Genomic DNA, 15,482 nt, shown 5'->3' on the forward strand with positions numbered 1-15,482 from the left:
TAAGGAACTATATTTCTTGTTATAAATAAAATCATTAGATTGGAGCAGATGGTAATTTTAGCCTATTTGAAACTCTCCAGTGATACTTAATCCAGAAGCTTATTTACTGTAGGAATAAGACTGATAGCGAAGTCCTAAATTAACTCAGCAAGTGACTAACATATTTTATGGATGTTTCAATAGGTATTTCTTTTGATTTTGATTTTTATATTTTACCATTTCCTTTTCACTCAACCTTGTTCTTAAACGTATCCATCAATAGTTATTACATTAGAATAATTCCAAACTCTTACCATTGTTTATATGCATGACTTTATGTGAGATGGTGTCTGCCTATCTATTAGACATCATATCAGGCATGTATGCTCTCTTCTTGCTCTTCCATAATGCATGATAATCTTCTATAAATTCACATATTTTCACAGTGGTTGGTATTCCTCATAAGTGCTGAAGCTTAAATTTCTTTATCATTTTTACAATGTAATTGAGAGCTCATTTGAAGTTTCACCTCTTAAGAAGCCCCGAACTCTCTCATGCAGAATTAGTGTTTACTTTCTAACCCTTTATTCATAGTTTAGTATGACAATCATTACAGTGTATGATGTGCATTTATTTGTCTGTGCTTCTAGAATATGAGATTCTTCAGGACAAAAAACATAGCATTTTTTAAAAAATATATTTTTTTAATAATTTATGATTACTTTGAGTCAAATGTTATTTAATTTTTAAATGCCAATACTATATCATTTCCTAAAACGAATAAGTAAGTTTGTTTTAAAAAACTTCATTTGGTACAGAACCACTAATAAATTCTACCAATCCTTGTTAACAGCATCACTAACTGTACTAAGCACCTAATAAACACCCGGCTGAGAACCTCATAGCTATTTTCCACATGTTCTTTCCTTTGAACCTCCATATCCAATCTGCCAAGAAATCTTATTTCTTTCACCTTATAAATGTATTTCCAGTTTGCCTCCACCATTTCATCTATTCATCAGCTCTCAACAAATGTACTGCAAAAGTTCTATGTGGGTGGACATCATCATCTGCTGTGCCTTGGGTATACATGGGGCATAATGGATAAATACCTTTACCTTATCATGAATAGCTTATTAAAAGTCATTTAATCATAATAAAACAAAGAGAAATTAAGTAATCTATTAATAGCATAACATGTGTGTTATGTTATATATTTTTAAGTTAATATGTTATAATTAAAATAAGTTAGATATTTTTTTGTGTGCTAGTGTTTCACATGAGAATATTAAATGAGATATGAGGGGTAAATTACATACACAAATTGGAATTTGTAAAGGCCATTTTACTTTAAATGCACTTAAAATTTTAATTTTCAAAATTTTGCCTTATAGAATAATAATAATTTATATGGCCATCACACATTCTTCATGTGTGTTGAAGATACTTCTGGGGAGTCATTTGGTGTTTTCTTAATGAACAGCAATGCAATGGGTAAGAGCAACTTATCTGATAATATATTTAAATAAGATTTATCATGAATGGTTATAATTACTCTTTATTCTAATAATGGATATTATATTATCAGAGTACACTCTATTAGTGATTTAGTATGTGAAATTATAAGCTGGTTTTATAGTTAGTGAGACAATGGATTTTTGCATATCAGTGCTCTGTTTTGGGGAGAGTATACTATGTTGTAATTTTGAGGCACTTTTCTTTCCCTTCAAAGCAACATGGAAACATATCCATTCAAAACACATCCCATTCCCACAGCCTCATTTGTTAAGATTAATTAGTATGCCACTACAAATAAGAAAGAGAAAGGTCTACATGGGGGTAGAAAGGAGGAAGACTTATTTAGTTTATCATAATTCAAATAATATAGTATCTTTCGTTTTTTTAATGTGAGTGTAATACCTATATTTAAAAAGTAAATCAGTGACAACAGAAGGCCACAATATTAATAATATTCCAGTAAGAATAGTGATATTATATGGTTATCAAGGCAATTACTATGTTTTACATATAAAAAAAATCAAATTTCTTATTTTTTCTCCGAAATTAGCATGTGATAATATGATCTTCAGAGCATCTTCAATGAAAACAACTAAATAAAATGTAATTTTAGGAAGAAATCTTTATTTTTTAAAAGGATTTGCTATTCATTTTCCAGGGAAGCTATGGCTAGCCTCTGTAGAAGAAACCAGCTGGGATATTCTATCAAATCTCATACATAGTGGCATTTTACTTTTGTATTCTTCCTATCTTCAATATTTTAATTTTTCATAATTATTTTAAAACAGTGTAAAATTACATAGTTAATACAAAATGCTTTAAATAGATATTGCAATTATTTTACCATTATGTAACTTTTTACTATATACATATGCTTTCCCAATTTTATTTCATAGAGATTTTCATCCAGCCTACTCCAGTAGTAACTTACAGAGTTACCGGCGGCATTCTGGACTTTTACATCTTCCTAGGAAACACACCAGAACAAGTAGTTCAGCAGTATCAAGAGGTGTGTTTCAGGTCTATTTTATAAAATTCTTTTCTACCAGTTTTTTTTTTTTTTTCATCTAACATGTTCACATATTTAAATGACTTTACTTAAGATATCAGGAGCCTGTTAGCTAAATATATTTTTAAATCTTACTATTTTTTAGATATGAGTAGGTGTTTTTTTCTCTGTACAGTGAAGCTTATGTATATTTAAATGTATATATTTCTGATATAAAATTCTTTATTGTTTCCTAAGCAGTTGCATTTAGGAATTTCTTTTTTTTTCATTTGTTTGTTTGTTTGTTTTTAATAGGAAAGTATCTTATCTTCAAGACTGAGGCTAGGCAATGGATACATAGGTCATACATCCCTATGATAAAAATCCTAGATGCAACCAAATTGTGAGGAAGGCTAGTGAAACTTGCTGTTAATGCACAGAAGATAAACTCAAGGAAAATAGGCCCTGAATTTCAAACTAAGAAGGGCAGATTTTGAAACACAGTCTGAAGTCTTACATCTTAAGGTTACTATCTAAGCAACTTTCACTTATCTATTAAATAATATCCTAGTGTACGTGAGCCCAAGATGGTCCTTATAGAGGGGTGAGGAATCCAGGATTTACTTTGAGCCAGTTTCTGAAAATTTCTTCCACGTAATTGTTCTGCTGTGTCTGTTGGCATATATAATTCCTAGTGTCATAGTGGGAGAATAAATCATTTTTATTAATATAAAATTTAAGAATCATGCTATTTTTAAAATCTTATTAATATATATTTTGACATATAATTCCCATTTCCTAAAATAATCTCAAAAGAGAAGTAATTACTATCAAAAACTGTCTTTAAATAGGATCCAAAAGACTAAAATGAGAATAGCTAGGGTTTTACACAATTGAATAATTTACAATGTCTAATAATTCCCACATTGCTGTTTATAAATATGAATTTCAGAAAAGAACACAAAATAATTTACAGTCTCTGTTATATGAAATTATAATTACAGTGCTAAGCTGACCTATATAGAGACTTTGCGTGTAGTTATCATACCATCAAAACAGGGCAGTACATTTTGTGAAGGAATTTGACATTTTATTTGTGAAATATTGGTTGATATACTTGCCTACTACATGTTGAACTCTGTGATCAGCAGTAGTCGTGTCTGAGTCACACTTGACATGTGAATGCAGTATAACAGTATGCTTTCTTACATCATTTTTTGGGTATACTTTCAGAGACTTGAATTTAAGCAATAACTTAAAAGTCTGGTGTAGGATATAGCACTATTAATCACTGCTACATTTAAATAAGGCTCAAATTACATAAAAGTAGGCAAAAGAAATTTTGTTTCCCGTTTGAAGAAAAACAAGTTATCCTTTCTATGTAAGCTATCCTGTTAGCTGCTCTCAACATGTTAAAATTTAAAATATAATTTATTTGAATATCTAGATAGTTTTAAAAGTATGAAAACAATGTATATATCTAAAATATAAAATGAATAATATATAAATTAACATAATATATAATAAATATTTTATATACTTTTATGAAATATAAGTTATGTCATATATTTGTAATACACACACATATACACAGGAAGAAATTTCACTCATGTGTTCAAATCTTTAAAGAAATTTTATACAAGATTAAGATTGAGAATTTGATGTTATTTTTAAATAAATTTAATGCTTAAATTGAATAGAATATAATAACAATATGAGTATTTAAAAATTTTTACATAGTAGTTTTTAGACATACATGATGGAGAAATCATAGAACCAAAAGAAAAAAAAATATATATATATATATATACACACACACAAGTACAAACCTAAACCAAAGAATATCCACCATCCCAAATGCCAAATAAAATTATTTGTCTTAATGTAACCTAATACTCAGTTTTTAGTTAAAGAATTAATACCGGTTACACTCATATTTTCACGTGCAAAATCATGTCCTCTGTTGTGATGAGACACTGATACTCTGTTGTGGGATTGCACTGAGTCTGCTTGGGCCACTGAGCCCTGGAAAAGGGGCTCCGTTTGGTCCCTTGAGGAAAAGCCAATGCCTACATGCGAACAAGATAAGTACCTTATGAAATAACTGAGTGGGAGTCTTGTAAAACATATATTTTATTATTTTTTTAAAACTAAGAGAGAAATAAATTTCAAAGTATAAGAGAATAGAAATTATATACTTTTAAAAATCTTTTTTCTTACATGATGACTGTTCATTCATTCATTTTGTTGTTACAGGAAGTAGGAGTATGGTCAATTTCTTCTTTTGCTTATCTCTTTGATGCTATTCTTTTATTCTCTTCTTTTACTTTCCATGCTGTGCAAAATATACTTTTACAAGTGTTACTTTCTAAAGAGCTAACTTTCTAGTTTTTCAACACAAAATAGGCAAGAGATGAGTGACAAAACATAAATTCGTTAAGTGTTTCATAACAGAATTCTAACAGAATTTCCAGGACACATTTTAGAATGTATGTAACACTAAATATTTGTTTGAAATATGTAGTTAAACTTAAACAAATGCTAGAGATATAACAGAATAAGAAGCATATTAATATGAGTTTCTAATGCTCTTTATTGAAACTAATTAAATGTCCGTTTACTTCAAGCTTATTGGACGACCAACAATGCCAGCATACTGGAGTCTTGGATTCCAGCTGAGTCGCTGGAATTATAGCTCACTTGATATACTGAAAGAAGTGGTAAAAAGAAATCGAGACGCTGGCATACCATTTGTAAGTGGGATAAAGAGTTTGTGGGAATGTATACTAAGTTAAATATTATCACATAATAATAATGGTAAGAAATTGTCAGGATTATTATATATATGGGTTATTAAGCTGCTTTTTAATGATAAAGTACATATTATGACCATATATAATGCCGAGATCTAAGTAAAATTTTGAGAGCTGATTATGAATTATACTATAACAGAATACATGTTTAACTGTACAAAATCATATTTAGTTTTTTTAGTAGACTATTTTTAGAGCCTATATACTTTTTAATATAATAAAAATTTAATGTATATTATATAATGTGTAGGTTTTTGTTTCCTATACAGTGAATCACAGATATATCATAATACATACCAAATTATCATCTCTGAAACAAATGTAAATAATCATTTAATGCTTTTATACTTTAGAATTAGAAAAACTAATTTTATAAATAATATCGTTGCATCTTTAGTGAAGTAAAAAAGATGTCTAACTTTACTTTTAATCATTACATTTATAGTACAAATTTATTGAACTTAAATGTTGAAGTTATTAGAGAAATTTCTATACTACTTATTGAAATATATTCTGCTAAATTTTAGGATACACAGGTCACTGATATTGACTATATGGAAGACAAAAAAGACTTTACTTATGATAAAGTTGCATTTAACGGTCTCCCTGAATTTGTTCAAGACTTGCATGATCATGGACAGAAATATGTCATCATCTTGGTAATGGCTGGTCACTTATTAATATAATTTTACTATTTAGACCTTTGTAAGTTAATAAAATCTCTATCACTTTTTTTCTATTATTGTGTGTATTATGTGCCATTGAATCAGTTCTGACTACTAATGACCCTATGAATGAATGATGTCCACAATGTCCTGACCTCAACAGCCCTGCTTAGCTTCTGTAGACTCAGGCCTATGACTTCTTTCATAGAATTGATCCATCTCATATTTGGTCTTCCTCTTTTCCTGCTGCCTTCTATTTTTCCCAGGATTGTTGTCTTTTTTCTTTCCCAAAGAACCCTACCTTCTGATGATGTGCCCACAGTAGGATAGCTTTAGTTTTGTCATTTTTGTTCCAGGCTTAATTTGTTCTAGATCCTACCTATTTATCTTTCTGGAAGGTCAAGGTATCTGTAGAGCTCTTCTCCAACACCATATTTCAAAGGACTAATTGTATTTTCCTATTAGTGTTCTTCACTGTCCAACAATTGCACCTGTACATAGTAATTGGGAATATGAAGGAGTGGATGATGATCTTAGCTTTGGTCTCTAATGACACATCTTTGCTGTTGGTGATCTTTCCTAATTCTTCTATTTTTAGGACCCTGCAATTTCTATAAGTAATCGTGCTGATGGAGCAGAATATGAGACCTATGTGAGAGGACGTGAACAAAATGTGTGGGTAAATGAGTCAGATGGGACTACAGCAATTATTGGAGAGGTAAGTTATAATATTTGTTAAAGTCATGTTGCTCAGATTTTCTATTGTGCAACAACAAAGTTTTATAACTGTTTATAAGTGTGTGTATACATATGTGTATTTATTTTCAAATCTAATCTGATATTTTAATTGTGTAGAGAAATTTTAGACAGGAAATATTCCAAAATCTCTAAAACAGTTTTATTTATGAAGATGAATAATTTTTAGTGCTATACACAATTAAAACAAATGCTAACAAAATATGATATATAATTTTGATGATTATAATGTTCTGATAATTTTATATATAATAATGTATATATGAATTGAATACTCATATGCTGTGTATTGTTTTATGGTTTACATTTAATCTTCACAATAAAATAATGAGAAAGCTGTGATTAAAATTCCTCATTTACAGGTGAAAAAGTGAATTTGAGAGAGGTAAAGTAACTTTTCTTATATCATAGAGCTAAAAAGAGCAGAGTCAGATAACTGCCAAGCTTCCAAATGCAAAAATTTTAACCAATATAAATATTTTTGTGGAGACGACTTTGTAAGACGTATCAAAAACTATAATGTCTGGATACATTGACTTAATAATTCTGCTTCTGTAATTTAGCTAAAAGAAAAAATAGGAGAAAATATGAATTTATAAAAATGTGTTTATTATCACATTATTTAACATATTGAAGAATATTCTAGCCATCATTTTTTTCTCATTTATCAAAGTTAAAATTTCTATTGAAAATCTTCAAATAATTATGAGCTCCATTAGAAAACAAAACAGAATTTCTTTCTTAAAAAGCCTATTAATAAGTCAATACATTCTGTTAAGACCTGCTCTGTTGGATACAGACAGATCAGATAGCCAATATGCATAATTTAGATATAAAACAATAATATTTATCCCACTTTATCTGAAATGGAATCCTCTAGTTTAATATCATTATTTTAAGTTATAAGTCATAAAGAGGCTGCATAATATTTGTAGTGTTTAGTAGTCTAGACTCTGATGTGAGATTGCCTGGGTTTGAATTCCTTCTCTGCCACTTATTAGTGGTGTAACCCTGAAGAATGTATTTAACTTCTCTGTTCATCACTTCTCTTATCTGTAAAATGGGTTTAATTATAACACCTACCTCATCTGTAAAGTGATGCAAATATAGCATCCATCTCCTAAAGTTCTAGTGAAGAATAAATGAGTTAATAGCTACAAAAACACTTGGAACAGTGCCCAGCACATAATATGTGTCACATTTGCATTTGTTAAATTAAAAAAATAAATATACAATGCTTTTTTTTCCCACTTAATCTTTTGGAAGCAGTTGCTTTTGGAAATGAACTAATGTACTTTTGTTTCAGATAATGTATGTTTTTTGTTTGCTTATTTTTTAAACCTAACCTACTAGAATGCTAGAAATAAATTTAGTCACAGTCAAAATAACAGCCTCATCTCACATTCCTTTATTTTTCACTTCATAAATGCTTCATGTTCTCACTCTCTCTTTCTTTATTCTCTCTTAACTCAACTTTAAAGTAGATCTGAGATTATTGTAAATACAGATAATACATGGATCATATATACCTAAAGAAGTACAATATTATAATTAATTTTTTTGCTATTCTCTACTCAATTTGAATTCTTATTTATTTATTAATTAAATTTCTGTGTATGTACGAATGATCTATTCTTCTAGGTCTGGCCAGGATTAACAGTATACCCTGATTTTACTAATCCAAAGTGTATAGATTGGTGGGCGAATGAATGCAGCATTTTCTATCAAGAAGTGAAATATGATGGACTTTGGATTGTAAGTGGCTAGTTCAAACCAGTGATTTTGAACAATGAAAATAAAATTATTTTTCTCATTGAATAATTATTAAGTCGACAGATATATTTTGTAACATATTAAACAGAAAAATAAAAGCTCATAATATTTTTTCTAGAATGTATAAATATCATACAATCATGTTCATAGATTAGACAAAAATAAAAACTAAAAACTGCAAATTGAGGTTTTTCTTTCTCAGTAATATGCTTTGCAGAATAAATTTCATTTCTATTACTAACGTGTAGTATCTTTAAGACTAATAATTTATGTTTGAAAACAGTTAACATTTGAGGATAATCCTATAGAGGTTATTAAAAGTCTACACTAGTCAGAAATTGCAGCAATATGAACCTGAATAAATCCTTACCCTTTAGAAACTTTTTTTAATAAGTTATGGAATACAATTAAAATGGGCAATACATTAAGTGTTTTTTCACAACATAATACCAGAAAACAACATTCTAAGTTGCTGGTACATTTATTAAGCGAAAACAATAATGTTTAAAAGTTTTCTTGGATAAAGTCTCCTATCTGTAGATATTGCTAGCCTGCTGCTAAGTTTATTGTATAGAATAATGCTGTATTGTAGTCAAGATTTTGACTACAATGGAAACTATAACTGCATTTGGGAATGAAAGTACTTGGTGATTCTGGAGTTCTGTATTTCAGAAAAAAAGTCTAATAAATCTGAGAGAGAAAATATCAGGATTTTGTTCAGAGGTATTACAACTGCACAGAATTTCGGAAGGTGAGATAATGGATATCCCTAGGGATAGCTATATTTTCTTTGGCTGTTTAGGTCCCCAATATCTATATTTTCATGAAGTTCCCATTATTCATTCAGTCATTGTTTTTAGTTATTCATTTAATTATTCATTTATTTATTCAAACAATTGTTTAGCTAACAAATCTTTACAAAGATAGGAAAATTATGTTTTTTGCTGAGAACATGAAATTGTGTAAAAGGTTAGTATAATATTCAAGATTCCTATGACAGTAATAGAATGAGAAGGGGAGGTATTAGTTATTTGACAATTATAATACCTAGCGACTGGTAGAAATAACAAAAATTGCACTCTGTTTCTGAGTTTTGCTTTCAATTCTAGCTCTAATTTCAATTGTATTATTTAAGTTAAAAGTTTCTTTCTTCTTTTTTTTTTCTTGCTTAGGAACAATTTGAGTTCACTAGAGTGGAGTTAGGAATATAGATAATGCTTTAACAATAATGAAAGAGAATCTGACTGTGCTATAGAAAGGGAATATTCCATTTGATACCCTTTGAAGACTGAAATATCAGATTTATCTCCAAAGAGAAGGAGAGGATAAGAGGAGTAAAAGTATCTGAGAAAGGCAAAGTTATTCTGATGCTAACGCAGAAGCATTTTGAATAATGCCTAAAAAAAAAAAACAACAACACAATAACTAGAATGATTTCAAAGCTCACTGAATATCACTGAATCCATCATACTATTTATAAACAGTGGAAAGCTCTTACTTGAAAAATTGCTAGATCCTACTACTAAGTTGTTTCTTTAATTCTTTCACTTCTTCAGATTATTCTTTTTGATAGAATGAACATAAAGTAAAAATAAGTGTAATTTAACTTATAAAATTTTATTTTTATGTCAAATATAAAAATAGTTTTATAATTTACTAAATATCTAATTTAGATCCCATGCTAATGTGTTTTTTTTAATTTTAAATATAAAATCACTTTGAAAAATGATGTGAGCTAATTGTCATAGAAAAAATTGAATATAATAGTCTAGATAATTTTAATTAAAAAACTCCAGTGTATACTTTAGAATAACTAAATAGCTTTCTTTCGTTGTGGCTATTAAGAAAACATTTGGGAAATGGAAACACATTTACCTTTAAAACCTGTATCACAATGAGAAATTTATACTTTGGAGCACCCTTAATTTTTCACATTAATTCCATCTGAGCAGAGACAACAGAGGTGTAGGAAATAAGGCTTAAAATTGTATAGAAATTCTTCACTGCAATTGACATAGAAGGAAAAAGAAATACTTATTTATATGTTACTTTTTTTAGTCCAAAGACTTGACTTAACAGGTTATGGTCACAGAACTAGTGAGTGGCAAGATAAGATTGGGGCCTAGGTTTACATGGCAAGGAAATCTGTCAACACAATACTCCATAATTCTGTCTCCAGGAGATGTTTAGGTCACTGGTTCTCAAAATTGGTACCCCCACCCTAAGGTTTTCTGAGACTCTTCCAGGGATTCAGTAAGGTCATCACTATTTTTATTAGAATACTGAAATACTATTTGCCTTTTTTTTTTTCACTTTTATTCTCTCATTAGAGTGTAGAAATTGGGAGAGTAGGTAAAGATTGCTGATGTACATTCTAGTAATGCACATCATAGAAACTAGATAAATGCCAGCTGAATGAACAATGTTGAATAAATAAATATGCTAGAAATGTATACAATGATAGACTCCCAGTGAGAAGACTGATAGAATTATTTAGAAAAGACAGTTGCTTGATACTTGTAATTAATGTTTTATATGTATAATTAAAACTAGGTAAATTAAATGCATTTTGGTAATATGTAATCCCGAATCTAAGATACCTGTTATGTGTTCTATATTCATACAAAAGCAAATAATATTATTTTTCTCAGTATAATGACTTGTCCATCCCCAAGTAGAATCAAGTAGTGAGTATAGTTAAGCAAGTTTGTTTCTAGGTTGGTAGCTTATGTTTGTCTTTAAAAGTAAAACAACATTATACTTGCCTTAGACAAAAAAAAAAAAAAAAAAAAAAAACCTCTATTTATATGATTTTGTGATTACTTAAAATCTGCTGTTCGTTTTATGTTTGTTCAGGACATGAATGAAGTTTCCAGCTTTGTTCAAGGTTCAAGGACAGGATGCAATGACAACAACTTGAATTATCCACCTTTTACTCCTGGTAAATTTCATCTCATCATTTACTTACTATTAACTGAAAATCATTTTCCTTGTTGACTTGTAAATTCTAGAATATATTTCTAAATCGCAAAGTTTGGTAAAATTTTGAGACCCTGAATCAATATTTTTGTTTGTTTTCTTTTGGCCAAAATATTTATGCCTAAGGAAAGGAGCACGATTTTAAATTTTAGTAAAGCATATTGATTTATTTTTACCATTAATATATTGGCAGTGATTAAATAATTAATGAAAAGAAATAAAATTTATTTAAAATCATAATTTAAGTGATCAAATTTTTTATGAGCATTTTGCTGTGTCTGTTTAGTAATTAGAATGTACCTGATCTCAATAGTTATATTTCATGTATTCTTAAAAATATGTTTTTCGTCCTTAAAAGTGGGTAAAAAAAATTTAACCAAAGAAAAAGATTGGCCTTAGGGGAGTAAATCCCTATAAGGACATCTGAAGAAAAATGATAATAATTATAGAAGCACTATATATGCCTGAAAATTAAAGTACAATAAAAAACTGAAAAGCAAAGTTTCGAATCTTTTGTAATTGTATAACAATTGGAATTAGATCATATTTAAGTAAATTAAATATGTGGAATTAGATCATATTTAAGTAAATTATTCTACTATAAAGCTTTAAAATTAGTCTATGGTTATTTGGTATACAAGGTAAATGTGTATATTTCTATCTACATGTTAAAGGTTATTGTTTCCTTTGGATTTATTTATTATTGAGTTAGAAAGCAGAATATTTATTAGTGTAAGTGCAAATCTAATAGTTAATCAACAGGAGTAGTGGAAGGCGAAGACATAGTTGGAACTTAGTTTAAATTGTCATCTTGTATTTTTTATTTATCAGAGTATGGTATTACATAACATCATTTACGGATGATAAATGAAGTTTAAAATAGGAAAATATCTCTTATTATAAAGCGTAAAATGGTGAAGAATTTCTTAAATAACATTTCTTACATATTTTCTCTAAGATATTGTTGACAAACTCTTGTATTCCAAAACAATTTGTATGGATGCTGTGCAATACTGGGGGAAACAATATGATATTCACGACCTCTATGGATACAGCATGGCTATAGCCACAGAGAAGTAAGTGCAATTTCACTCAGAAATCTCTTTTATATTTATTGTCTAGAAATATATTTGACAATTTACTAATTATTCTTGCTATAATTTGGAAATAGCAAGAATAATAAAGCAAAGAAAGATAATATTTTCATAGTAAAACGGCATATTAAAGGCATCAGTTATTTTAGTAATATTCATGAATTTGCACATGGTATATGTATTTAACTGTAATTCATTTTTAATTTACAGATTTAAATAACTCTTTCAAAATTTTGATTCAGTTGGCTACCTCTGAATATAATTGCGTTCTAAGCATAAACTTTACAATTGCCTTAGGAGGATGATGCTTCTAGACTAAGTCTTTAACTATTTTTCAAAAACAGTGGTTTCCATTAAAATGTAATTTTTTATGTAGTATCTCCCAAAATAATTTTCTTATGTGATGTGTTACTTATGTATAAAAAAGAACATGATACGAAACAAAAGAAAGGGGCTATTGTATGTTAATTTTGTGCTATTTTCCAAGCATTGTATGAAGATATAATGTCATAGTCAATAAAATCTAGATCCTGGTCTCAATAAATTTTTAATTTTCACATAATTTAACAACTATAATTCATTTTTTAATTCAAAACCCAAATTATACCATAATATCAAAACTTTTATATGCTATCTTTACAGTGTTCATTTACTTTACTTTTTAAACTCAGTAGAACATTATATATTACATTGCATAAGTAAATACATTTTAGAAAGAAAAAGTAACACTATAGTTCAATATCATAGAGGTAATAATACAGAAAAAACACCTGAGAATATAATTATATTTTTACTAAGGTAGTGTGTATACTTTTATATATTAAATTAAATTTTTGTAATTTTTTTCCTGATTAATTCCCATTTGTGGAAGAAAATGGTCAATAATTATCAGGTACCAAGAGAGGTGGGATGAATAATCCTAGAAGTGGTGGATAGCAAATTTTTAGAAACCAACAAAATAAAACACTTTTCAAATACATGTTTTATCCCAACATTGCTTGCTGATATTTGAAAATGCACACTTTAATATATAATTAGCATCATTATGCCACGAAAATGTGTATGGGTTAAAGTCAGATTGCTACATTTATATTTTTAAAAATGTCAATGAGTTTTCACCATATATTTCAAAAACAACTGTTGAGTGGATACAAAAAAACACGTTTATTTAATTTGGTAAAAGAAGTCATTCAAAGTATGAATCACTACTAAAAATTTTCCTTTGTATTTGATCAGAATGTATTTAAATAAGTAAATATTGATAACTAAATACAAAGTAGTTATAAAAGATTGATAAAACAGTTGTAAATATTATGACTTGGCTCTAGGAATTATATGCATTTGAAATTAAGACCAGAATTTTTAAATATCAGTATTATTTAAAGTAAATCTTATCTGTTAATTTGATTTTATTTTTAGTGCTATACAAAAAATATTTCCTAATAAGAGAAGCTTTATTCTCACCCGGTCAACTTTTGCTGGATCTGGACACTATGCTGCACATTGGTTAGGAGACAATACTGCTTCATGGGAGCAAATGGAATGGTCAATCGCAGTAATGCTGGAGTTTAATTTGTTTGGAATACCTTTGGTGAGCAGTTTCACCCAATGTCATTTACAAAAACTGTGAATTACACTTATATTATCTTAATGATTTTTGGTAAAATGATTAAAAGTGTGTTATGGGAAATCCAGCCTTTATACTTAGGGAATAAATGGGTGATATCTATAACATTCAAGCCATTATAGTGTGGAAAATGGAATGAACAAAATTCAGTCAAATCAAAGTAATTTATGAAACAAATATAAGTAAGGCATAGAAAAAGCTGATATAATAAATATAAAGTGCCAAATAAGATAGTAGGAAAAAATTAAATATATTGGTAATAAAAGTAAATGCCAAAAGACTAAATATGTTTAAAATACTAGATTGTTTGTTTAGGTTAAAAAATAAAGGCTTTTTTCTCCATTTAAAAAAGATAAGGACAGAGACAATTTCAAAATTTAAAAGCAAAGAAAATTTATACTAAGCAATTCTAAGTATAAGACATTTGATAAGTCTCTTTATATCCTGCAAAAAAGAAGTACACAGTGTTAATATTTACTAAAGAGGGCTACTACATAACAAAACAAATGCAAAATGTATTAGGAAATTATAGTGATGTATGCATTCTTTCTTTTACATTCACCGAACTAAAGGAAAACCAAAAACCCACCAAATCAAAAAAAGCTAATACATGCACACATACATGCACACACACAGTTTTGAATTTTGAAATTAAAAAACACATTATCAAATGATTTATGAGTTGAAAATTAAAGTGAATGGAAATGGGGAAGTGGAACCCTTAAAACTGAATGCCAACAATTGTATTTCATATCAAAATTGTGGGATATCAACTAAGTTGATATTTAGATAAAAGCTTATAGCCTTAAAAACTTAGATTAAAAACAAAGGAAGGCTAAATATTAATGAATAAAATGCAATAATTAAGAAAATGGAAAAAGAAAAACAATAAATCATAATATAAAGGTGACTTAAAATTTGAATAAAATAGAGCATTTTATGGCAAGTTTTGTTCAAAAGAGAATTAAAAATAACCAATGTTATGGTGTATTGTAAGATAAGGTGTTATTTATTATAGCAACCAATTAATAAATAATAACCAGGAGTAAATGTTAAAACTGAGTGTAGGACATTTTTGAGAAAATATTAAATAACTAAATAAATTAAAAGTATACCACATTTATAGAAAAAAAGGCTCAATATATTTGAAATATGCATTCTGTCCAAATTATTATCTGAAGTCAGTGATATTCCAATTTAAATTATGAAGGGAGTTTGGGGAACATATAAGATTATTCTAAATTTCATATGGAAGACAATCAGTTTGAAGAAATAGAAAAGAGCGTGAGA

At 28.3% G+C, this 15,482-nt stretch overlaps 1 protein-coding gene across 1 annotated transcript in view; it reads left to right on the forward strand.

Annotated features, from left to right (window-relative positions):
- The window catches only part of SI (sucrase-isomaltase), an 81,162-nt gene that overhangs the window by 5,833 nt on the left and 59,847 nt on the right, over nt 1-15,482 (forward strand). The window contains exons 7-15 of the mRNA XM_006908270.1: nt 1,372-1,473; nt 2,394-2,506; nt 5,113-5,238; nt 5,826-5,957; nt 6,562-6,681; nt 8,361-8,474; nt 11,349-11,433; nt 12,430-12,547; nt 13,985-14,156. Of these exons, the coding sequence (XP_006908332.1) occupies nt 1,372-1,473; nt 2,394-2,506; nt 5,113-5,238; nt 5,826-5,957; nt 6,562-6,681; nt 8,361-8,474; nt 11,349-11,433; nt 12,430-12,547; nt 13,985-14,156 (1,082 nt within the window). The remainder of the gene's footprint in view (nt 1-1,371; nt 1,474-2,393; nt 2,507-5,112; nt 5,239-5,825; nt 5,958-6,561; nt 6,682-8,360; nt 8,475-11,348; nt 11,434-12,429; nt 12,548-13,984; nt 14,157-15,482) is intronic.

Source organism: Pteropus alecto, unplaced genomic scaffold (assembly GCF_000325575.1).
Source record: "Pteropus alecto unplaced genomic scaffold, ASM32557v1 scaffold81, whole genome shotgun sequence".
Lineage (NCBI taxonomy): Eukaryota > Metazoa > Chordata > Mammalia > Chiroptera > Pteropodidae > Pteropus > Pteropus alecto.